A 25,360-nucleotide genomic window follows, 5' to 3' on the forward strand; every position below is an offset into this window, starting at 1 on the left:
TTTTGATTAAAATAACTGGAACATCATAAACTGTAGTCTGTTTGTTAATCTGTAGTAATGGTTTAGCCTTTACTTTGCCACTTGCTTTTTGCTTGTTTTTCCTTCTGACTGTGTAAAGCACTTTGAATTGGCTTGTTGCCCAAAATGTGCTCCAGAAATAAAATAGTCTTGTTTATCTAAAAATGTGGCAGTGGTAACATTTATTATTGTGTTTATAAAACACATCATTTACAGATTGTGTGTTTAGTAAACTGTGTGAAGGGAAATGTAGTCATTTTAAACTTGATTAAAACATCATTGGAAGTTGACGTACGATCAGAAATATGGAAGGTTTTCCCCTGAAAACTTGCTAAGCCTGTTGGTTGGGTGCTAGGGCAGACATTTATCCAGCGGCCTGCCATGTTTTTGAGTTAAAGTTTTTTTTAAGTTAACAGGAAATTTGAAAATATTACTTAATAATTATGTGTTATTGGAAGATTAGTATCTGAGCACCAACTATAAAGTCTTAAAAAGTGCAAGCATTTTTAAAAACTTGGTGGGGGCACAAGTAAAGCCTGGTGGCCCTGAATATGGCAAGCATACACCTTTCTGATAAAGACTACTTGATTCGTATTTGAGCAAATAACATGAATTTTAACAGTTTTCAAATTTGGATTTTATTTTCTTCATAGTCATGGGTATTTTAAACATTTACAAAACAGAAATCTCAAGGATATTAAAAGTTTTGCAGCTTTTTCTAAAATCTTGGATGTTAGATTTCATTTTTTTTTCGGAGCAGGGTTTCCCTCAGTGCATTATCAGCCTGGCGGGCCACCAGGCTTTACTTAAGTCTTTGTAAAATGTTTGCATTTATTACAACTTTATAGTTAGGGTTCAGGTATTAATCTTCCATTTTTTCAATAACACATAATTATGACATTTTCAAATTTCCTGTCAACTTAAAACATTTTTTAACTGAAAAACACGACGGGCTGCTGAATGAATAACTTCCCTGGGACCCAACTACTGGGCTTAGCAAACTTTCTGGGGGAAACCTTGTCGGAGGAATCATTTCTCTGACTCACCATTGATCCAAAGATATTATTGCTCAGCTCTGTGGTTTAACTATGTTGTCCCATTACAGCTTTTCTTCCCACTTTGTAGCTTATTACAGTATAATCCATTGAGGGGTTGGCATTTGAGTATTTTTGCAATTCCTGAATAGGTTATTGCAGGGGAGGATTATAGCAAGGCTTGTCCTCTAAGATGATTCATAAATGCACTAGAAGAACTATTATAGAGTTATAAAGCAAATAGACTTTGACAAACATTGTCCTCAGTTCACCCCTAACCCTTATTAAAGTTTGAATTCCTGTATTTTCTGGGTTTCCCCACATTTCACTGTGAGTTCATGATGTTTCTGCAGCCATGATATGATCCCATGTGAGAGATCTGTTGTGTAACAGCTCATATGCAAACTATTAGGACTGGGCTGCGTTTTTAAGGGTGCGGCATATCCCTGGGCACCTCTCTGGGGTCCTCCTTATTCCACACAAACGGTATCTACGGCAACACATCCTCGGCCCCTTTCGCAGCAAACATGCAAGCCGTTTCCTTCTCCCTCTGTGGAAATGTTTATGCAAAAAAGAAAAAAAAGGAAGGCATTTCCATCCGCCCGGCTCCTGAGAACACATGCGTGTGTGTCATACAGTCTAAGTCATTGATATTTAACGTGTGCATGCTTTGGAGGGGGAAAGGAATGAAGAATATGTGACCAGAGGGAAGTTATGGAACATGAAGTCAACAATGTCAGGATTAAACGGGATTCGGAAAGCGGCGTGGCAGTGTTTCTCCGCCCGTGGAATGCTTGTGTGTTAACCGGACTGCTGCAGAGATGCTGGAATGCAAACTAAATGAAAATGTGAAGACTGAGGTGAATTTATGCAGAGCGCCGTTCGAGCCAAAGAGAGTGTTTCCAGTCGCTTTAAACAAACCCACCCAGGGATTTTCCTACAATCAGCAGCAACCTCTGCAGCTTTCCAGTACCTCCTCTCAGCTGTTATAGACAAAGCTGCTTAATGGTACACAACATCTCAAATGTTCCAGGTAGTACACGTAAACCATTCCCATTTATAAAGGTCAGAGTGGAAATTCTGGAAAGGACTCAGATTACTGTCAGTCAGAGACACAGCTGGTGAATTAAGGACATTTAAAAACTGTAATCACATTTAAGCAAATTTAAATTGGGGAACTCAGAGCACCTGACAAAAGCAACAACCCATATTGCACTCTAATAAAACTGGTAAAGACTAGAGAGGGACCAGTTTGTGCAAATCCTTTGTATCCTGCTCATCTTTCACCATTTCTCTGTTTGTGCTTTGCTGTGGTATTCACGCCTCTCAGAACCAAATACTTCAACAGCATTTGGCGTCTGTAAGCATTTGACTCAGCTTCCCAGATGTTCTCTTTTCATCCAGCAGTGGATAGTAAAATGGAAAACATAAACTTTGGGCCGTATCAGAAGCAAAACTGCCTTATGTTGAAATGATGAGTCCAGAAAATAATACAAACCTCCAGGACTCTTCAAAGTTGTTTTGTGGTGGTCCCCAGCTGTGGGTCCTGCATGCTTTAGACATTTTCATACCTTTACACCTGATTCAAATGATTAACCACTCATTGTGTCATCAGGAGTGTTCAGTCAGGAAACACTGAAAAGTTGGTGGACAGGAGATTCTGAGGAGTTCAACCCTACTGGTTAAGAGCAGTGAAATAGAAATCAATCAATCACATTGTTGCTAGTCGATGGTTTTCTGTGATGTCCAACCTGCTGAGTCAAATTTTGACGATTCAGATTTTGTTACAAAAGACTGTAAAATGTACGGATGCAGGGTTTTCCCTGAGAAAACCAGCTAAACCCGGTGGTCGGGGCACTAGGGGAGTCCACTAGTGGCCAGATGTGTTTTTGTGTAAAAAAATGTTCAAAATCTGGAGGAGGATAATTTGGAAATAATAGCGTGAGGCCAACAGAAAGGTGCAGGGGCGGTGCAATTGGCCTAGTTTATTGCGTCAACTGTGTCTTATTCCATTTTTACTGTCATCGTTACTGGTAAAAAAAAAAAAAACAATTTAAAATAATCAAATGATTCTTAGCCTGGTGGGGTGGCAAGTAAAGCCTGGTGGCCCGCCAGGCTTATAATACACAGATGAATGTGTGAGAACTTTGTTTTAGTTCCCCCAGCTTAGTATTACATTAACTTTTGTTGCTTTGCTTATGTCTGATTTCATTTTAGTATTTTGTGAACTAAGTCATGAGTGCATCTAACAATGGGCAATTTATTAGTTTATTTAATCACTGAAGAAAGGGAGACCTCTCAGTTTTGATTCTTTTAATTAACAAAAGAAACATACTGTGGTTGACTGATTGGTGCATCAGTTTAAGGCCTTCTTGATCAATGATGTTAGTATTTCACCGTGTCTAGGCATCCAGGTGTGCCTCAGTTGTCAGTGAAGAGGTTACTGCTCAGTTACCTGAAGACATTTGGTGTTGCTTTCTTTTACCAAGATAACACTAAAGTCCTAATCATCTGCTAGCTGGGTCGCTCCAAAACCCTCATTTATTTTTTTAGGGTGATTCAAAGTTGGATTTATTTCTTTGCATCATTGTCCTGCTGCATAAACAAAGTGTGATTGACCAAAGCAAAAAGACACAGCAAAAACAGTCCATAGCCGTCACAATTCCAGTGTTTTTGTGATGTTCTTTTTCTGAAATGTTGGATTTATACCAGATGTAACATGGCTCACACTTCCCAAAATGTTCCACTTGTCAGTCAGACTGTCACCCCAAAACTCTTGGGGATGATCAAGATGTTTTTTGTGCTAGTGTAAGACGCGCCTTTGTGTTCTGTCTGGCCAGCAGTGATGTTGGCTTTGGAACTCCCATGTAATTCCCATCTATTCTGTTTCTTTTTTTATTTTCTGAATCATGAACTCTGACTTTAACTGAGGCGATGAAGACCTGAAGTGTTTTAGATTTTTTTTTTTTCTTGGTTCTTTTGTGACCTTCTGGATGAGTCGTTGATGCACTTTTGGAGCAATTTCAGTAGCCGAAAGACATCTGGAAAAGTTTATCACTCTTTCATGATTCTCCATAGGGATGTGCGATATGTAGGCTGATAACAATAACAAATTTTATTATTGCGATAAACAGTGATATTGTTGTTTTGAATAATATCATAATACTGCAAGAACAGATTCTTAAAGATCAATAAACTTTAAATTCCAATGAACATTTAACACTGGAACTGGACGACAACTTAAATATCCAAAATAAATAAAACAACAAAGAAAAGTATTATAAACAATATTGTCCTTCAAAAAAATAAGTGAGAAGAGGAAAACGATAAATCATCTAAATAAAAATCATTGAGTATAATTTATCATTTAGTTAATTGATTTAAAATTAGTCTGATATCTATTGTGATGGGTGGCGATAATAATACATCAAATGTTTTTGTGTAAAATCTACAATAAAAATAAAAAACAGATACTAATATTAATATTTTTTGACCTATCAGACAACCCTTAATATGATAAAAATGCAGTTTTGCTAAAAGTACAAGTCCAGGAGAGAGTTGAGTCCTGAATAATTGAATTTCATGTTTATATTTGCAGGATCTTAATTTATTTGATAATTTACTGGGTATAGTTTTCATCTAGATTAGAAATTTCTTTATGAAGAAGATGCACAGTAACATCTACACTGGTTTTGGTTTTGTCGTGCTGTCAGAGGGAGTTCTTGTGGTATCGACTTCATAAACAAACGCTCATAAAATTACTCCACATGACAGCTGTCAGCCGGCCGCAGCCTTGCCACACTCCCCTCTCTAACCAGCCCTCAACCCCTCGTCCTTCATATCTGCTGACAGACCGAACGAGCAGCAGGGTTGCAGCAGATGTCCCGCAGTTTGGGATATCTAGAACCGTCCCGTGTCGTCCACCTGTCTGAATGTGTTTGTGTGGACTCAGCGTTCTGGACGGCAGCGGGCTTCCCAGTAAACAAACGGTACCCATCCGCTGTCATTCAGCGCGCTCCAGAGGATTCTCCCTGTGTGTGTTTATGACCAGATGTCTGAAAATGAAGCAGAGTATTGTCGAGACACCAGCAGTCAGCACATAGGATTTCATTTTGCTCTACTCAGAAGGTTTTGTCTCTAACTAGACTTGTTTGAGCTTGAAAAGCTGACATGACTCAGACTTCTGTCATACACCAGTTCATACTGTGGAAATTAATTTTCCATCTTTTAACGTAGAATCAGCACTTGTGCAACCACTAAAAGTAGAAAAAAATGGCTATTTATCAGATAAATTGCAATGTTTGGTTGGTTGTTTGCATACATTTCTAATTAACTTACTTTTTTCATATTAATTACAATCACCAGTAGACACACCTTTACAAACATTTTCAGAATCTTATTTGTTAATCAGGGTTTCCCCTAGTGTATTATAAGCCTGGCGGGCCACCAGGCTTTACTTGTGACCTCACCAGGCTAAGGTTATTTATTTATTTGGTTTGTTTATGTCTGCCTTTTCTAAGACTTTATAGTTGCTGTTTGGCTTTTGTTAAAGTCTTCCAATAACACATTTACCTAATCATATTTTCAAATTGCCTGTCAACTTTAAACATTTTAAAAATATTTTTTAACTCAAAAATGAAACATTTTTAACTCAAAAACACAATAGATCACTGGATGGCTGACCTAGCGCCCCAACCACCAAATTAGCAAATGTTAATCATGAGCATTTGCTGGGTGCGATTATTCGGGTCTGGAGTATTGAAACCTTCCTCGGATAAAATTGGTTCTCAGTTAGTAGAAGTTTTACTCTCTGTGTCACACAGTCCTATGACATTTTATACAGATATGATGTTGTTTGTTTTGGCTTATTACTTTTTTCTTGCTCAATATGTTTAATATCTTTGTCATTTTTATAAAAAAAAATCACCAAAATGCTGTTATTACATTATTTCAAAGCTCATTTAGATATTTTTAGTCTAGTTTTGGGTTGCTTTAGTAAACATTTTTAAGAGTTAATTATTGGTTCACAATTAACAAGAATTTTAACATTTCTTTGTTGTTTTCTCACAATATATTTGATTTTTTTTCATTCATTTTATTTTTTGATATTGACTTTTTTTGCCTCTGTGGATAATCTTTAAGTCGATTGATTATTAAGGTCTAGATGGTTGTTCACTGGTAGTTCAGAAACTTAACATTTGTAATTTTATTTTACATACAATGTTTTTTTTTGTTGTTTTTTTTTTGTTAATAGTCACCAGTTGTTTCATTGTTATTAAACTAAAATTGTATTCTTGTTAAAACCATTACCAAAATTTGATTGTTAGATTCTACTCCAATTTAGTTAAGTCTCAACTACTACAATAATGTAAAATCACCATTTGTTGCATTATTTACATTAAAAACTATAAACGTTCAGATTTGATTGATCAGGTCTGGCTCACTGGACTCTCCAGCAGAGGACACTGATTCTCTAAGCAGAGAGGCAGAACAAAGTCAGCAGCAAAGAAACGTCGGACAGTTGAACCTTGAGCTGTATTGGAAATACTGATCAAATCAATCAATCAATTTTTATTTCAAAGTGGTTTATATTGTAAAAAAAAAACAACAAAAAACCCCCCACAAAAATACAACCATAAAACACAGTCAACAATTGAAACATTGTATTTAGTCAAATGCCATTGTAAAAATTTTTCATTGATTATATTTTAAAAGCAACTCTAAACGGGTCTAGGTTTAAAAGACTCAGGGTTTCGGCTGTTTTGAAATTTTCTGGAAGTTTCTTACAGGTTTGTGGTGTATAAAATTTATTAGATGTAAGAAAGAAAACCTGCATTTATTGGTTATATGTCTTAAATGTTAAACTTTCTGGGGGAAAAAGGAGTGGGGGCGACATTAACGACTCATTTTTGTTCCTATTTTTATTACAAGACAACAGTTTAACCTTGATGAATAAAGTCAATCTATTGCTGACTGGGATATGTTGAATACGTCTACTGTTTAAAATATCTCTTGCTTTTGTTGTGTTTGAATCCTTTTATATTGCTAGGAATGTTAAGCTCTGTTTTTAAAAGTTGTTTGCATTAAACTAAGACTAATTTTACTGCAGGTTTTCCCTCAGTGTCAGGAGATTAGCTGTATGAATTTCTTGTAAGCGCCTAGTATCACATGCGCATGGTAACTAAAGAGTGTTGAGGTTTTAGGGTCATCGTGTCGTCGTGGGTTAGGCAGCTGGTGTGTTGCCCATCTGTCAGCTGTGCTGCATGTGTAGTGTGTTGTCTGCTGTTGTGTTTGTCAGCTGTTGACTGTTGTAATCCTGTTACTTTCTCCAGCATTACGCCAAATGGTACTCCAGTTACAGCCACACTGTCCCAATTAGTTCCTTTAACTTCCAATACAATGTCATTAATCAGTGTGTTCACATTTATCTTTTTATTTATTCATTTTCACAGATTCTGACGTACGTTTTTTGCTCTTAAAGACATAATGTTAGTTATTTTAAAGTCGGTCCCAATGCTTATCAGAAAAACTCTTGAGTCTTTATGGAAGAGACACCTGGAAAGAGTTTGTCAACAAGAGATTAAGTGCTTGAAATGCTCCTTGTACTTTACAGGACTTCACAAGTAAAACAGATTCATAGTTTTCCTGGTGGACATTTCCTCCTGCCACACCTGGAACCACCAGGAACGTCTTTACTGTAGTTTATTTAAGTTTTAATTTTAATTTTTTATATTTAATTTCACTATATGTCACTGATATTCCATTCTTTTTTTCTTTCCCCTCCAGGGGGTCTTTTGTGGGCTCTAGTGTCCCTTATCCGAAAGTAGGAGAGGGGGAAGACATGCGGCAAATGTCCTCTGGGTCCGGGAATCAAACCTGCGACCACCGCGTCGAGGACTGAAGGCCTCCAAATGTGGGTCACGCTATCCCCGACGCCACCACAGCACACCCACTGATATTCCATTCTTAATTTTTTTTAAATATCAAATTTATTTTTAAAAAATGTATGTAGAAAAGGGTATTTTTTTTAATTTTGCATAATCTCAGAAAATTCTGAAAAAAAATCATCAGTTTTGTGAAACTTATTTAGCAAAGAAAAAAATATTCCACACTAAATAACAATTATGTTTTTCAGGAAATTAAAAATGTGATTTTTTTTTTTTTTTACAGCTACACCAATTCCTTTAACATAAATGTAGCTGAATTTGTTTTAATTTATACTTTTTGAGGTTGATTGAATTATTTTGAAATCAGAGGCACTTTTAATTAGTGATCCATTTGTTCCCGTTTCCCTAAGACTCCCTCTAAAACAATCGTAACTGCCTATTTTAACATGTTAAACACCAAATATACTTTGATGTGCTTCAACAGATTAAAAATAAACAACATTTATGCCAGATTTCAGATCTGCACCTTTTCCCTTTAAATAAGGCTTTATCTAATAAAAACATTACAGTGGAGTCATATTGGGACGACTACTATAGTTGTTCATAAACAACTACCACAGTTGTAGTAGTACATGAAACTACTACTTGAAACTAGCAGTTTCATGTAGTATCCTTTTGGATGAGGATAAAGAGGATAAACTACTCTTTATTCAAAGCAGGAAATAAAAGTAAAATTAATGGGACATTTGGTATAAAACACAGGTCAGACACTTAAATTTAACTTGTCATCAGAAAATCTCAAAGCCTTGGTTTGAAAACGTAGCACGTTTTTACTGTGAGATGCAATGAAAGTAACTTTTTCTTAAGGATTTTTACATATTTACCAGAAGTTCCACTGTTTAGAGGTTGCTATTTAAGTTTAATTGACCTGTCGGTAGCTGTAAACTATTTTTTTAAGCATAAAGTGAACAGATTTAGCAGCATTAATGATTATCAGTAATTAAACTTAAGCACACTGTAGTTGTAATAATCACATGACGACTGACATGAAAACTGATTATTCCGTGTAAATGTTCTGAGGGTGTAAAGTATTCCTGGGAAACCGCCATGACACAGTTCCCGTGTGGTCAGTTTCCAGATCACAAGGTGAAAGTCAGCGAGTGCCAAGGCTGGCGACGCTCTCATGAACCCAGAGATCCAAGGAGAGATAAGGAGCTTGTCTGGCTGGATGCAGATCCAAAGGATTAGCTTCTGCAGCGTGGCAACTCCTTCTTGCCCCGCTGCAGAAGTTGGGAAACTTTAGGTTCAGCTCTGGGGCTCAAATGAAATTGAACTAAATAATCCAGTATAAATGCATTTTTTCCATACTTTTGACTCATTTTGAGGTTCTTATCTTCAGACAAGAACTTCATATCTTAACATCCTAGACGGGCGGTATTGGTAAAAATGGACTGAACTTATGTAGAGCTTCTCCAGTCATTTTCATCACTCAAAGCACTTTAAACTGCAGCTACAAGGTATTCACCCATTCACACAATCACACAATACACAGATTGGTAGGTTAATTTGGGGCTTAGTGTCTTGCCCAGAGGTACATCAACATCTGGCAGGAGAAAGCTGGAATCAAACCCACAACCCTCCAATCGCAAGACAACTGCTCTACCCACACAGCCACAGTATTATTTAAAGAGTAGCAGTTTTTGTAGCACAGCCTCACTGAGAATGGCAGAATCTATTAAGAAAAAAAAAAGTTACGTTTTTGAAAGAGAAGCCGGCCCGCAGCATCACAGGTCCTGAGCCGAACTTAACAATGAAAATCAGCTGTTTATCCACATATTCATTATTTTTCTCAAACCAAACTTATAAAAAAAAATCCAAATAAATAAACAATGCTTAGCCTGGTGGTGTCCCAAGTAAAGCCTGGTGGCCCGCCAGGCTAACAATACACTGGCATGTTTTCTTCGCTTTCTCATTTTTGAAAAGTGGTAGAAAGTCAAAGATTGCTAATTTAATATTCTTGACAATAAAATTGTCCAAAAAAGTCATGTATAAATTATGAAAAAATGCTTCAGTTACATTTAATTTATTATAGTTTTTTTGGTTGCCACTGGGTGTTTTTGGTTGCAAGACAAGATTAATTTCTCATTCTCGATGCCTCTGCAGTAATAGGAAAAGATTAATTTGTTTTAAGGTTTTTTTGCTCATGTTTATCAGGGGTGCCAAAAGGTTTAGAGAGGGTTGTGCATGCTGTGTTACCATTAGTGTGAATGTTTGGTGCAGGCAGAAATTTATTTAGCCTACTTCTCAGAAATTAAATGTGAGAATGACGTTGGTTAGACACGTTTCCAATTCTCTGAAAAGCGACATGTTGATGAGTCTTAGCAGCCTCTCTGATTTGTTTAAAGAGTTTTACAGAGAGTTTGACAAACTTTGGTTCCTCTTTACAGCCGACAGTGGATCTGTTTATGGAAACAGTTCAGAGGAACTTTTTGTGAAATTTAATACCAATTTTGATCATTAGCCTATTTGTGTCATTCCTGAATCAGTTACAGTGTTTGTGAAGAAAAGCAGCACAAGCAACCACTTGCTCAGACCACTGAGATTTCCGTTGTTGAACACAAACCTTGAATCTCATTCCTCACTTGGTTGTTTGTGTCTTACCAGCATAGACAGAATAAACACGATGCAAACTTTGTTCTTTCATAGCCGGGAGGAAAAACAAAAACTGAAAGCTGTCCAGCTGTTCACAACCAACCTTAATTTGTTAAAAAATGCATGATGAAATGTTGGAGGAATTTATTTTCTATTTTTGTCAGATTGTTGAAAGCACACTTGAAGCCTCTCCAGCTGAATCCAGCAGTATGAGTCAGTTTACAGGAAGTCCTACGCTGTACTGCAACGTGTCGGATTAGAAAACTGCTTCATGGAAACGTTTCACAAGCTGAGACATGTTTCAGTCACCTGAGATGCATCAGGTGACTGATAGATAGGTTGAGCAAAAAACAAAAGTCCCTCTTTCCTACCAGAAATATCAAGAAAACTATTGAATATAGCCAAAGATGGATGTCTTTATGTTATTCAGCAGCCTAATTACCTGTTTTAAAGAGGTTTTATTGAAATCCAATGAAAAGTACATATTTGAGGAGTGGTCAAAAAATACTCAGTTATGTCTTTTTTTTTTTTATATTTTAGCTTTGGAAGCATTTTTGCAGCCTAATAAATATTTATTTGACAATCCCAGAGCCCTGCAAAAAGATTTAGCTTGTTAAGATCACATATCAGGCTGGGGAAAATAGCCTTTGGGGTTTGGTTTCAACAGACTTTTCTTAATTTGGTTTCCCAAAAATGCCATGTTTGCTGTTGAAATTTGTTTTATTTTTCAAAATGAAATTTTTTAATGAACCTTCATTTTAAAAGTAAGCTATTTATAGTGTGCGTTTTCTTGTTGTTCAATGTGATTTATATATATTTAGAGAATGTCATTGCATATAAGTGTCGATTTGATTTTATTTTTGAGTAATCGGCTTTCGAAAACGCCATATTTTTCAATTCAAATGTGTTTGTTTCAAGGTACACCTACCCTGCAAAATCTAAAGAACCGTTAATCATAATGTGCTAAAAGTTTCTCTGCTCCTTTCTGGTAATACAGAGAAATTCATTTAGAGTACAAAAAAATGACTGCCAGTACGGACAGACGTTTTCTTTTTTGGATATATAGAAAACCATACATAGACCCAATAAAACAAATGCAGAAAGATGAGCGGTATTCTCATGTTGCTTTCTGAAATATTTGTAAAAATAAACATTATTGATATTAAACAGGCCAATTTTCTTTTTGTGCTTTGACTGCTCCGTTTACAGCCTCGGTTTGAGTTTCACTGACGTTTTCCCACCAAGTGGTGCAGAATTCACAAACAGCCACACACACCAAGCATCAGCCATGTTTTTCTTTTCAAAACACACTAACGTCCACCTAGAAACAAGAAGCAGCCTCCAAAAGTATTAACTAATATTCTAATATTTATCTGTAAGGAAGAAAACCCCACAGTTGTGTGAGTTGTCTCAGTTCCTTTTTTTGGTTTTCAGTGGAAACATGGGAAGCTGAGAAATTATTCTCCTTTAACAAAATCCTCAAGTCAAATAGAAAGGAGGAAAGGAAGAACATGATTGTCGTATCGCAAATATTTATAAATAAAAGCAACATTCACATATAAAATACCGGGATTACTGTAAAATTGGGTAAAACTGTTGTTTTATAGAAATATATTTACTCACAGGACATTTAAAAACTTTGTACAATTAAAATAAGTAAAAATATCCAGGAGGAGATTTGAAACTTAGGGCTCAAAGAGTTAACTAATAATAATGAATAAAAACTAGCAAACACTCTAAAAATGAATTAAACTAACCAAATAAACAAACAAAATGTCACAATGAGACTCAACTGAAATAATAAAAACCCCAAAGCTATTATAACACTGGTTCAATGATGTTTTCTGCACAGCTTGGTGTTTAAATGTTCCCCACTCGTATTACAAACGGTGGCTATAATGCTGCAAACATAGAAAACTCTTCAACACTGTAATTATGTATATTAAACTAACACAGCGATCAGCTGGAGAAAGCAAAACAGGGAGCAGGTGAACTAAAAAAACTAGTTAGGGGCATTAACTTCAAAATAAGAGAGGGTTGCAAATGCACAGACTTGAAACTTCATGAATCAGGAACAAGACGTGTTGAGGAATGTAATTCAGTCGTCTCAGCTTGAGCTCTCTCTTTTCTTCTCTTTCCTCTCTTTTATCTGTTTTTGTCCCAGGTTTCCCACGCTCTTGTTACTCCTCTCATTGAGTGCTCGTCCACAAAAGCTTGTCCTCTCTAAGGCGTTTGTTGGTTCGCATAGTGAGGACCTTAAAGAGTCCCAACCAAGTGATCCAGTGGTCGGATGCAATGTGTTGCACTGGTTGCTTCATTTTGTGCTGCATAGTTTGGTTTTAAACAGAGTAACAACAGCGTTTCTCTCTCTCTCTGCAGGTTATGAGGGATGGAACCGGGCTCGGTGGTGCGTGCCGTCTTTGAGTTCCTCCCCAGCGTCTCAGAGGAGCTCCCGCTTTTCCCTGGCGATGTCATCGAGGTGCTGGGCGTAGTGGATGAGTTCTGGTTGCTTGGCAACAAAGATGGCGTCACGGGTAAGTTTTCAACAGGTTTTATTGATATTGTTCATTCGTCCTCCTTCCTTCCTTCGTTCCTTTCTTCCTTCCTTCTGTTTTTCATTTTTTTCTTCCTTCCTTTCTTCCATCCTTCCTTCACTGCTGGCCTTCTTTCTTTCTTTCTTTCTTTCTTTCTTTCTTTCTTTCTTTATTTCTTTTGGTCATTCCTTCTTTCTTTCTATCTTTCCTTCTGTCTTTTCCTTCTTCCTTCCCTGCTTACTTGCTTCCTTTCCTCCCACTCTTCCTTCTTTCCTTCCCTGCTTGTTTTCCTCCTTCCTTCTTTCCTCTTTCCTTCTGTTTCTCCTCCCTCTCTTCCTTCTTTTCATCCTCCTTTTCCTCCTCCCTCCCTCTTTTCCTTCCTTCCCTGCTTGCTTTCCTTCTTCCTTCTTCCTTCATTCCTTCCTTCCTCTCTTCCTTTATTGCTTACTTGGTTCTTTACCTCCTTACCTCCTACCTCTTCTCTTCCTTCCTCCTTTCCTTCCTTGCTTCCTTCCTTCCATAGCTTTCATCCACTCCTCCTTACTTGCTTGGTTCCTTTACTCCTCCCTCATTCTCTCACTTTCTCTTTCCTTCAGTCTTCCATCCCTCCATCTTTCCTTCAGTCTCCTTGTGTAAATGTATCATCATATTGCTCTTCAGAAACCATTCTTCATGTTTTCTCTGTACTGACTGATATCATTCTTCTTCTTCTTCTTCTTCTTCTGCTGCTGCTGTCTCCAGGTCAGTTCCCCAGCACGTTTGTGGAAGAGGTAACGATCCCCGGCACCAAGCCTGGAGACAGACTCTATGTGTGCATCAATGATTTCAGCTCAGCACAGTCCGGCACTCTGCCCTTAAAGAGAGGTACTTCTGCATTTCACTCTGTCATAAAGACGCTTAACTGAATGAAAGAAGCATTTAGAGATCTGTCCACGTCACATCTAATGTACATTACGGCCTGTTTTTCATACAGTATCACTGTTTACATTAACAGCTCGTGTTTTCTCAGTTTAATGCTTCTTGTTGATGTCCGAGAGTTCAGGTAAATTAGCTGATTTCTGCTCTTCTTTGTTTGTCCTGTGCTTGAGTCTTTCCCTTCACCTTTAGACTTTACTGATTTATCCTTACTTGAGTTTTATTTAGTCACCTAGAAAAGATATGAAGGAAGGTTGGAAATGTTTTTCATTAAGTTAATTCACCAAACTGTCCACTAGATGGCGATCAGAAGCCAACTTGTTCATTCTGATTATTCTGTCTGATGATTCTCCTGTTATTATTAGGCCTGTTGCAATAAGCAGTAAACCAATTTATCAATTAATTGCATGATAAATCAAAACAAACTCAATAATTTCCTTTTGTATGATTTATTTATTTATTTTTTTTCTTTTCTCTCTCTTAACAAAAGTTGTCAATCTTGTGATTTGGTTTCAACTCACCGTTTTTCAGAAGGGCAATTTTGTTTACAGAGACTTCATCATTCATTTTATTTGATGTTTCGTTGATTTATTTTGGATATTTAAAATGCCTTCCAGTTCCACAGTTAAATATTCATTTTAATTTAAAGTTTATTGATGTTTGAGAATATGTTCTTGCGTTATTTTGCCTTTACGGTTACAATACTTGATAATGGACTCCAAACAACAACATTATTGTTTATCGCAATAACTTCTGGGACAATTTATCTTACAGCAAAATTTGTTATTGTGACAGACCTAGTTATGAGCTGTTCTGTGATTCTTTTGTGCACTTTTCAGTAAAATCTCTGTGTTTTACATTGTAGAGCAGCTCCCAGTCTAACTGTTTTGTGCTTTTAAATGTTTAGTTTTCTAACACAAAATTAATGCTAGTGGCAAATATTTAAATTAATTATCCATCCTTTAGTCTTATATTAAGTTTCATTGTGAGTTATCTTTTTATTTTGACTATATCAAGATGGACAGAAGGTTATCTAAGCTTCTCTAAAACTGAATTGCTTCTCTTCTCAGTCAACCATTAAACTGAATCCCTATCTCTTGCTCCATCAAAGATTGCCAGAAACTTTTGTGTTTTAAACGACAACCAGCTGATCTATAAAGTTACTTCTGTTGCTGTTGTGCCGCTAAACATTGCTAAATCAGTCAGCCTCTCCTCGTTGAGGCTTCACCTGGATGAAATTCAACTTGGTGATGCTAGCTTACAAATGCTTTGTTCCTTTATGGAGTAACGTAATTTGCTGACAGATGACGTAAACTGCTTGTGTGAGGAAACACAGAATTTAAAATCAGTTCAAAAGGCTAAAAAAAGGATTCATAAACACGAAAACGAAGGACATTATATCTATAATTTCAGTTTCCTTTAGTTTTATAAACACACAATATAGTTCCAGTTAGTTATAGTTTTCCCCATTAATCACCATTTTTATTTATTTTACTAAGCAAAAATGTTATCTTCAATTCACTTTTTGTTATTTTGTTCATTTTAGTTAACCTTTGGTAGAACCTGGCTAATGGTCATCCATCTTTGTTGCTTTTATATGAATTGCATTGTCAAATTCTTGTTTGTAAGTCAAATGCATAAACATATAAAGTCACTCGTAATAAATGCATGTGTCGAAAAGTAATTGACGAATGATCACTTGCAGTATCAGAAGATCCATAGGAAACGGTCATTATTGTCCGTCCAGTTGTATTTCCTGTGGTTCCGCTGGCTGTGCTCCAGTTTCGGACCCGGACACAATGGGAGGTGGAGCCGCCGTTCTTTGGAATGCGACCCCTGTGACTTCTTGCTGACCAAACAACATTCTTATAATCCCTCAGCCCATTACATCCCATTAAAAGTTATTAAAGTTCCTTGCAAAAGATAATTCCTTCGATATCCTGATACAAGCCGAAATACCAGTTTGGTTAAAATAAAGTAAAACAAAGTCGACTCATCAAAAAGAAAGGACATTTTTTTGTTTAGTGTCGGCTCTGAAGGTGTTTCCATCTGCATCGTGAGCATATTTCATACAATAAAATGTAAAGAAGGAATAAGTCAGAGATACTCTATTAGCTTTTCTGTTATGAAGAGGCACAGGCATTATTTATTTAATGTTTCTAGTTTTTGCTCTTAATTTAAGCAAAGTTTGAATTTGTAACAATGTTTGTGATATTAATTGGTGAGCTTTCCTCCTGCTATTTTTCGGTTGAAGCTAAGTTTAGTTCAGCAGGGTTGCCTTGGTAACCGTGTCTGTTTACGCTAACAGGCCAGCCTTCCAACAGTTATTTTTCAGTTGAATTTAAGTTTAGTCTTGAATTACTTTATAGATCTAGGCAGCTATTTTTTTATTTCAGCTACCAGGCAGAATCAAACAGAAGACAGAGAAATAGTCAGAGATCGTATCCATGTGATCAGTCCATATTAATCCACAGCCGTAAAGCAGCTCCAAAGGACAAACTGTAAAGACTTTGGACCGTGCTTCAGTATTAAAGTCAAGGTAACTGTCCTTTTGTGTTTGTCCTCACTCTCTAAAGCAACATAAAGCCTAACTCTCTGCAATGTCCACCTTGCATGTTTTGGGTGTTTCCCTTCTGCCAGACACCTGACTTGAATAAGTGGGTGATTTATTCACTTGATGGCATACAGTGGAGGTCATGCCATATTTTCAATAAGGTATTCTGGAAACGTCTAAAATATGCAGGGCAGTGGTCCCTGAGGACCACAGTTGAGAAATACGGCTCTAGACTGACAAATGCTCATCACAGTGCTTAGATTTTATTTGGAAATAAACTTTGAAAACTGAAATCTCCAAAAATATTCAAAAGGCTTCAATGCTCAATTCAGATTTTTAGTAAAATCCAAATCTTTTGCGTGGTTGTTCACATTTCCAAGTTTATGCAACTTGTATGTGAACTCCTGTGTGAGTAGAAGTATCCTGCATGTACAGAAGGGCACACTATAAGGTCACATGTAGCGAGGGCTCTCAGTGTTTGCAGAAGTAAGTATGAATGCTAGTGGTGGAGTGTATTTTGCGAATTTAAGGTTGTTGTTCGACAGGACCTATCACATTAACAACTTAATCCTCTTTATAGTCCGCCATGATTGTTGTTTTTCTTCCTGCTTGCTTGTATCAGAACACAGAATAGTGACATTTGTAGAACATCAGGTCAGATGAATGCGACCATATTGTACAGATTCAGGTCACAAAGATCAGATACGTATCGAATATCCCAGTAGCCAGGGTTGCATTTGTAAAAGTCTGATTTGTGTTGTTCAGACTGTCCTTAAAAGATCAGGTGCAGGTAAAGGCCTTTGGACGTATCTCCAAAGGCAAATAAATTGTATTTGGGTCACTTCAGGCTGCAGTGTGACCACAGCCAGAGTTTGTTGTTGTGACTAAGTGTGAAAACATAACGGTATACAAAAAGTTTTTGGAAGGCACTTCATTATGGGAGAGGTTTCTGGATTTATCGATTAATTCATTTGCATTGATATTCATTTAATTCCCTCGACTCTCTGTGTTTCTCTAGGTGATGTTGTAGTGGGAGAAACGAGAGGGTCCCTGAACCTCGGAGATTCCTGGCAACGAGGCAGTAATGCTTGGGGTCTCCGTGGTCTCTTCCCTGTGTCATGTGTCAAGGAGCTGAACCTCTCTGGTCGATCGAGGCAGCTGTCTGAGCGCTCAGCTCAGGCGCAGGCTCTAGAGCTCCCACCCTACGCACTAGGCCAGGCCAGGGCTCTTATGAGCCTCCATGCACAGCTCAACGAAGAGCTGGACTTCCGCGAAGGCGACTTGATCATCATCACAGGACTTCCTGAGCCTGGCTGGTTTCAGGGGGAGTTAGAGGGCCAAAGGGGCATATTCCCAGAGGGCTTTGTTGAACTCCTGGGCCCTCTACGGTCTCCTCAAGTCCCAGATGATGGCCAGTATTTAAATGAAGACAGTCAGGAGTTAATCTACAAGGATGCTTATGATGCTGGAGAGGGGACTGAAGAGGAAGTTATGGAAGGAGGGGAAGTTTTTCTAGATCAAGAAGAAGAACAACCGCAGGAAGCTATCATAGAGGAAGAGCATGAGGAGGAAGAGGAGGAGGGTCTCTGTGGAGTTGCGCTGTATGAGTTTCGGGCCATAGAGCCAGGCGAGTTGGACTTCAACGTAGGAGATCGCATTCGTATTGTGAGCACTTTGGAAGACGGTTGGCTGGAGGGGGAACTGCGAGGGCAGCGGGGAATCTTTCCTCATCGTTTCATCAAAATGGAAGGAAATGAGCAGAAAACTGCAGAGGAAAAACATGCTGAAGAAGAGAAAGACAATGATGAAAACTCCAACCACACAAATCCCAATGGGTCTGAAAATGTGCCTGAATCAAGGGTGTATGAGGACCATACTGTCTGGGACTTGGACTACTTCGAGAATACCCAAGAACAAAGCTTAATGCATGAATATATGCATGAATATAGCACAGCTACGGCTCAAGCAAGAACCAAAGAGCAGAATGAAATGAACAGAAGACCTGAGTCGCAGCCGCATAGACCTGCCCCCCCACCTAACAGGCCACCTGAGAGACCCAGATCTACTCCTCCAGCGAGGCCTAGACTACCTCCTCGGCCAAGCCTACCTCCACATCGCGCTGGGCTTCAGGTTAGCCCAAAGTCCAATGGAAACCAACCCGACTATACTAACAAAAACCGTCGACCATTACAACCTAAACGAACTCAAAGCCTTAATAACTGTGCGCCTGGTTGGTCAAAAGATAAGACGTTTCTCCAAAGACCACCAGCAGAAATTTCCACCACAAATAACAGATCCCCCAGTCTTTCCCACACATTAAACACCATCATAGAAGGTAATAAACAACAAAGACTAACTCGCCATTCCAGTATGAGTGATGCTGACATGACGCATAGTGCTGTTGCACATTCTCATTACCAAAATAAAACACGAGGCCCTAATGGGACACTCCCAACATCCATCACCTTGGAAGCCCTGGCAACATCAGCCAGTGACCTAGAAGCTAAGCTGTCCCAGCAGCTTTTTGAGTTTGAGAAAAGCTTAACCTCTTCTTACAGTGACACCAATGTGAGCTCTGCTGCTTTTAGGGACCCTTCGGCGTCGGCTGACCTGAACCAGCAATCCCAAGTTTCCCGGCACTTTTCCATCCTGGGCTACAGCAACGAAAACGACATCATTCAAGGCTCCTCGCATTCCCCCGTCTCCAACCTTTCGCATTCCAACAACTCCTCGTTGGAGAGACGCAGAACCCTTCGCCCACCGCCTCCTCGCCCTCGAGTCCAACGCCCGCCACCCCCCACTGTGTACAGACCAACTCGTCCTGCTCCGCGGCCCCCTGCTCGCTCACCAAGACAAAACGCCTCTTATCCAGCCGGCACGGAAAGAACAAACAGCCCCAGCTTCTACAACCTTGAAAAAACCACCACCAACGACGCAGCCGAGATTCACCCTGAGTTAGGCGACCCCACGGCCACCCATGAACACGAAACCCTGCAGGATACAGACCCAGACCTGAACAGGGAGATGGAGGCAGAAACTGAGAGACAGAGGGAGGAGGAGGAACGGTACCAAGTGCTGCTGCGGCTCCAGGAAGTGGAGCAGGAGATGGAGGAATATGCTCTGACTGCGGAGGAGCTCAGAGCGATGTTGGAGGAGGAGGAAGAGGAGACGGCACGCCTGCAGACCTTAGAGAATCTGGAGTTCTGTAACTACACACTGGAGACCCTGGCCTTGGAGCAGCAGCATCTACAAGGTAAGACCGAACGTTTGTTTAAGAATCACAGAAACATCAGGACCTATTTTACTCACTTAAAATAAATCACATATACTTCTGTTACAGAAAACTATTGATTAGCAATATAACATCCAGCCATGAGCACTAGCAAATGGAATGGTAACCTCAGGGTTGCCAGATCTGGCTGACAGTTCCCAGCACAAAACAACAGAGAACCTCCCCAACTCCTAAAAACCCAGCCCAAATCTGAACTTCTAATGAAACTCATTAGAGGCTCTGGTGCCATGGAGATCACAGCCCCAGATATGATCTCTAGTGTCCCAAACGCTCATGACTATTTGGTTGTACTTGTTTATATTGTGGCCAGAACCAAATCCCATTGGGACTGCAAAGGATTTGACTCTCTGAACACAATGAGACTTGAGCTTTTTGTGGCAATGTGCAATTTTAATTATGTTTCCATGGGATTTTTGTTTTACAGTACTACTACATGGTGACCTGAGTGAAGTTGCCGCCCCTTCTCACCTTCTTCAAATCAGACAAAATTGGTGTCAAACGTTTGTGCTACATTTGTGCTGCAAAAAGTTTTGTTTGCTGTTTTTTTGGCTTTGAATGTAATAATGAAAGGACAAAAGGCCATCCAGCCCTCCTCCCCTCACCCCAACTTTTAAAGATTCAAAATGAGCTTTAAACATTGATTAATATCTTCTAAACCAAAGCAACACAAACCAATTTTTTTGCTGCACAAACCAACACAAACGTAGTCGAGTTGACTGACACCAATTTAGTCAGATTTGAAAAAGGTGGGAGGCTGGTTGACCTTTCATAACCTCTAGAAACATTTCTTAATCTTTAACATGATAGCGGCACAAACAAAAAGTTTTGCTGCACAAATGCAGCACAAACGTTTGACACCAATTTTGATTGATTTGAAGAAGGTGAGGGGGTAACTTCACTCAGGTGTACATAGTGACACTTGATTAACCAATGACTTACCTGTGATCATGTCACGTCCAACAGATTCTACAGATTTCAAACTAAATTAGCTGACAAGTGCGATAACAGTATTTTATTTTATTCTTTATTCTTAGTTTTATTCTTCTCTGCTACACAATGAGAATGACTTGGAAATAATTTTCCTCTGAACATTTTCTAAAAACCTGCCAAATTATGTGAAAAGCCGCCCAAATTTTAACAACCCACCCAAAGCTGTTTTTTCTTGCAAAACGTGTCCAAAATTACACTCTACATGTACTCAGATGTAGCCATATGCTGGTGGTTTTCATTTGACAGATGGGATAACTCCATTGGTCAATTAAGCAGCAGAAGAAATGTTTGGCTGACAATGAAATTTGATTTTCTCCATGGTATTCCTCACTGCCTGCAGGTGACTTCACGGATACTCAAGTAAAAACTTAATAGAGAAAGAATCTGAAAATGAGACACTGGTGCTTACCAGGTTTCCTCTTTGAGCCGTTTTCCCTAATCTCTCTGATACAAACACAGTCACAAAAAGGCTGTTTGTTTCCAAAAATACCCCCAAGACCTGTCTGTTGTTTACAATACACAGTTGTTAGAGGGAAGGAAAAATAAACCTTGGATTTTCCATAAATATCAACAAACTTTAATGTTTTATGTTTCTTCTGAAAACTAAAAATAGAAATAAAATGACAACAGATTTTCCATGCTTCTAGATATTTTGCAAGAAAGGTAAGATGTAATTTTTCAAAAGGCAATGCAATATTTCCATCTCTAAAATAGTTTTATTTGACTGGACAGAGGGACAAAATGGTTCTTTGGACAGGAATCTCTGGTCCAAACTGAATTGTTTTGGTTTTTACGCAGAAAATGTAGAATCTCAGCTTCTTTTGTGTATTATTTTCATCCAGCAACAAAATTTTATTTTATTTTTCTAATCCAACCTGGATTAGAAACAGTATTTCTGTCCTCCCAGGCTTGCTCACCAACGCTGGGATTAAGGAAAAAAGATTACTTTAAAGGCAGAAACTGGTCATGTTTGCTACAGGTGCCTTTAAGGATCAGTCATTCACATACCACAGATTCCATTCATTTATCTCTCTACAAAAATCTGCACACCTTTTTTACATGCATGAAGTCTTTTGTCTTCTTTTATATTTTTGTTTCCCTGCTCGATGTGGAAATGTGGTAAAGTGGTATGTGTGAAGTGTTTGAAATGTTAATTGTAAAAGTGAGACACAAAAGCTTCGGATCTGCAGTGTGGCAGAGATAACAGTCTTTGCTTTATTTCATTTTTTGTGACCACAGATGTGTACGCATCAACAATCCTCACTGGATCGTTGTTGGAGAAACTTGTCATACTGCGTCCAAAATACCTCAGCACAAATTCACTTTCAGTGGGAGTGTTTATCATGCCTCAACTGGGTGTGTTTCTTTTAAATGTGACGTCTGAGACACAAAGGAAGCTTATTGTTGCAGAGCAGAGAGTAACTTAAACACTGGGCCCTGTCTGCAGTTCAAAGTCCTCAAACGGACTGAAAAAGGTGCCAAACTTTGAGTTTGATTGTATAGTTTGGAATATAACAGCTTTGTTCATAAAGAGCAGGGAAATATTAAATTTATTTTTAACATTTTACTCAGTTTAGCAAACTATATTTGAATGAAATCGACATTGTGTTATTGGTGATATTTTGTTTTGTAGGTCAAGTTGTCAGGAGTTGTCATTTGAATTGTTTACAACCCTAAATATGGGGACAGAAAGGTGCGGCAATCAAAGTTTTGTTGCAGCATCAAACTGACAAGTTGAGAAGATAATACAATGTTGGGTTCACGAGAATGAGATATTAGATAATTAGCCAATTTTCTGCAAAACGATTAATCTTTTAGTTTCAATAAATAAAGATTTAATAGGTTTCAAACTGTTTTAAGGAATCTCTAATTGGTGCTAAATAATACAGTCTAGGTTTGACTGCTCTATGTGAAGCTTAATTCTGCAGTTTTTGTTTTGACAAAGAAAATAAATGTTTGAATAGTCTTAAACTGTGTCTTAAACGAATCTAGTTAGCGTTGTTACCGGCTAAAAGTCACATTATACTTACAAACTGTTCATGTCTTGTCAAAGGTACCATTTTCTTTCCCTTCTAAGGAGGGAAAGCAACCTTGCTTTCTTTTTCTCACCACCTGTGAAACTCTGTTAACCAGTGACAGTAATAAATCATCCTCCCAAGCTTACAGCTCTGTTCCATTTTCAGGTTTGTCTCATGAGTTTTCCACTTTTGCAGCTTTTCAACAGTCAGGTGTTTTTACCTTATCCACGCCACGGCTTTTATTTTATTTTTTCCAACCGATGAGTGTTGACCAGTTCCTGAAAAACCTCAGGTGTACAAGCAAACACAGCCACATGAAAGGAATGTTGTGTTTGACATTCCTTCGGCTGAAAGGTGAACACAAGCACAGAGTTTCGGTCTCGTTGTGCTGCTGAAAGCTGAGATGCTGAACACTGATAATTAGGCAGGTTTATTTAAAAAGAGAACAATGTGCTTTCCAGTTGTCTGTATCTAGTTTTGCACAATCTGCCATAACAAAGGTTAATGTATTTTATGGGCTAATATTGCTTAATCTATCTTATTAACCAATAATTTCACTGCAGGGCTGCAGTGTCAAACTCATTTTCCTTTTGGGCCAAATCAAAATCATGAATGTTCTCAGAGGGCCGGCCGTGCCAGAATGTATCGATAAAACCTAACAAAGTGTTAAGATATTAATAAATAGCTGTCTTTGCATTTCATAAGTAGTTCTTAAAATTAAACATCTTTGTTCAGTCTGTCTATGATTCATTTTTTTGCAATAAGATCACAAATTTTGTGGCGCTAACTAATTTAGAAATATTATTAGAAATAATTTAGAAATATTCTCTTTCTTGCAATATTCATGACGTTAATCGTCACTTTGACCACAGACGAACTAAGAACTTGACATCAAATAAGGTTGAGACTGTGGTGCTGAAAAATACTACCACCTGCAGGAGGGAGTTAGTGGTCAGTCAAACCCAATGTTTTTGATGGTTTTTACCTTTTTTGTGGAAAATTTTTAGTTTTGCATTAGTGAGAAAAAATGTGGGATGGTGTTGATTTTACGTGAATTTCCACAATCTCAGAAAATCGGTTGGACTGGTTGATATAATTTGGCACCTGGAGTCTTGAGGGCCACACAAAGAGCTGTGGTGGGCCAGAATTGGCCCCTGGAGTTTGACACATATGTCAAACTGCAGTTTTTCTTTCTCGAGGATTGAACAAAAATTGAGATATTAGTTGCGATATATGCCTGTTTTCTTCTTCTTTCCTCTCTTTCTCAGCTGTGCTTTCTTCACTCTGACCTTTAGCAGTTTGGGCGGTGTCGTTTGTATCCAGTGTAAGCATTTGCTGAGACTCCAGCTAATTATTACCTAAGAAGTTCAAAACACTTGGTATCTATTAGCCAACCATTATTGCACTCCAAACAGGCCTTTGGAATATGAATATTGCACACACAGATACTGTGATGACGATGTATTTGCGACATATTGTTCAAGAAGATCAAGGGATTTGCATACTTTTGAAGGACACTGTACTTGTAGTCATTTTAAAATTGTACATGCATCCTCACTTTTGCTAAATTATTTTTTTGCTTCTTTAGATTCTGTAAATTGATCTATTCGTATTTCTAAGTGGTATTGTATATATATTTGATGATAGATAAAACCTTAGACTCATTTTTGTTTAAAATCAACCTAATTATATTTAAGGCTGCTTGATTTCATTGCTAATTTACACTAAATGCATATATTTATGAGGGTTGGTGTGAATTTATCTTTGTGTCTTTTATCGTGTTCTTTCTATTCCTCCCTCTTTCAGCCAGAGTTAAAGTGGAGGGAGGGGGCAGGTTATATTATACTCTACCCTTATGAATAGGATCGAGTTTTTCTCACACTAAAAGATTGTGTCTCTCTGAAAGTAGGGACAGTCTCCAACAATAGTTCATTGTACATGCCAGCAGCTACTTTTTCACTGGCTGCGCCGTCTTAATCAGGCTCTCAAAAACCTCCTCTCTGCACTAATTGCCTCTCCCTGATTATATTACACGCTCTTTAAATTGTTATTTTGGTAGTTTTCTACTTCCCTCTGTTCCGTCAGAGTTAGATTACAGTATGTATTTTAAAAAAAATCACATGGATACATTTGTCTGTAAATGATTGTCTCGCTCTGACTTGTAGAGCAAAGTCAAACTGCAGAGATTAAGTCAAAGGTAAGGGCTGGATAAATGAGCTGCTGAGGGTAACAGAAACAGAAAAGCAAAGAAAATATGCAAAGTTGTTCATGCTGCTAAGTGTTTTGTCCCTATAATCTATTAAAGAAACTCTCCAGACACAAACTTCTCTTGGAAACACAGGTCCAAGTTAGAGACACTGGGAGGGGCTGCTGGGCTAATCCTCGTCCCATGTGACTGCTCTGAATCATTGACCCAGTAGGCCCCTCCTTTAGTAACCCTACACTCACTCCCTCCTTCCTTGATTC

The 25,360-nt window shown here is 38.2% G+C and overlaps 1 protein-coding gene across 3 annotated transcripts in view; it reads left to right on the forward strand.

The window, feature by feature from the left end:
- Nucleotides 1-25,360, forward strand: part of LOC122822894 (dynamin binding protein) — a 57,399-nt gene that overhangs the window by 5,641 nt on the left and 26,398 nt on the right. For 2 of the 3 annotated variants that reach the window (XM_044101963.1, XM_044101962.1), the window contains exons 2-4: nucleotides 12,971-13,125; nucleotides 13,867-13,989; nucleotides 17,613-19,847. In XM_044101963.1, the coding sequence (XP_043957898.1) occupies nucleotides 12,981-13,125; nucleotides 13,867-13,989; nucleotides 17,613-19,847 (2,503 nt within the window). In that variant the 5' untranslated portion in view covers nucleotides 12,971-12,980. Of the gene's footprint in view, nucleotides 1-12,970; nucleotides 13,126-13,866; nucleotides 13,990-16,348; nucleotides 16,580-17,612; nucleotides 19,848-25,360 lie in introns of those variants that run through there. The other variant, XM_044101964.1, reaches the window with a different exon arrangement.

The sequence above is a fragment of the Gambusia affinis genome, linkage group LG20, assembly GCF_019740435.1.
Source record: "Gambusia affinis linkage group LG20, SWU_Gaff_1.0, whole genome shotgun sequence".
Lineage (NCBI taxonomy): Eukaryota > Metazoa > Chordata > Actinopteri > Cyprinodontiformes > Poeciliidae > Gambusia > Gambusia affinis.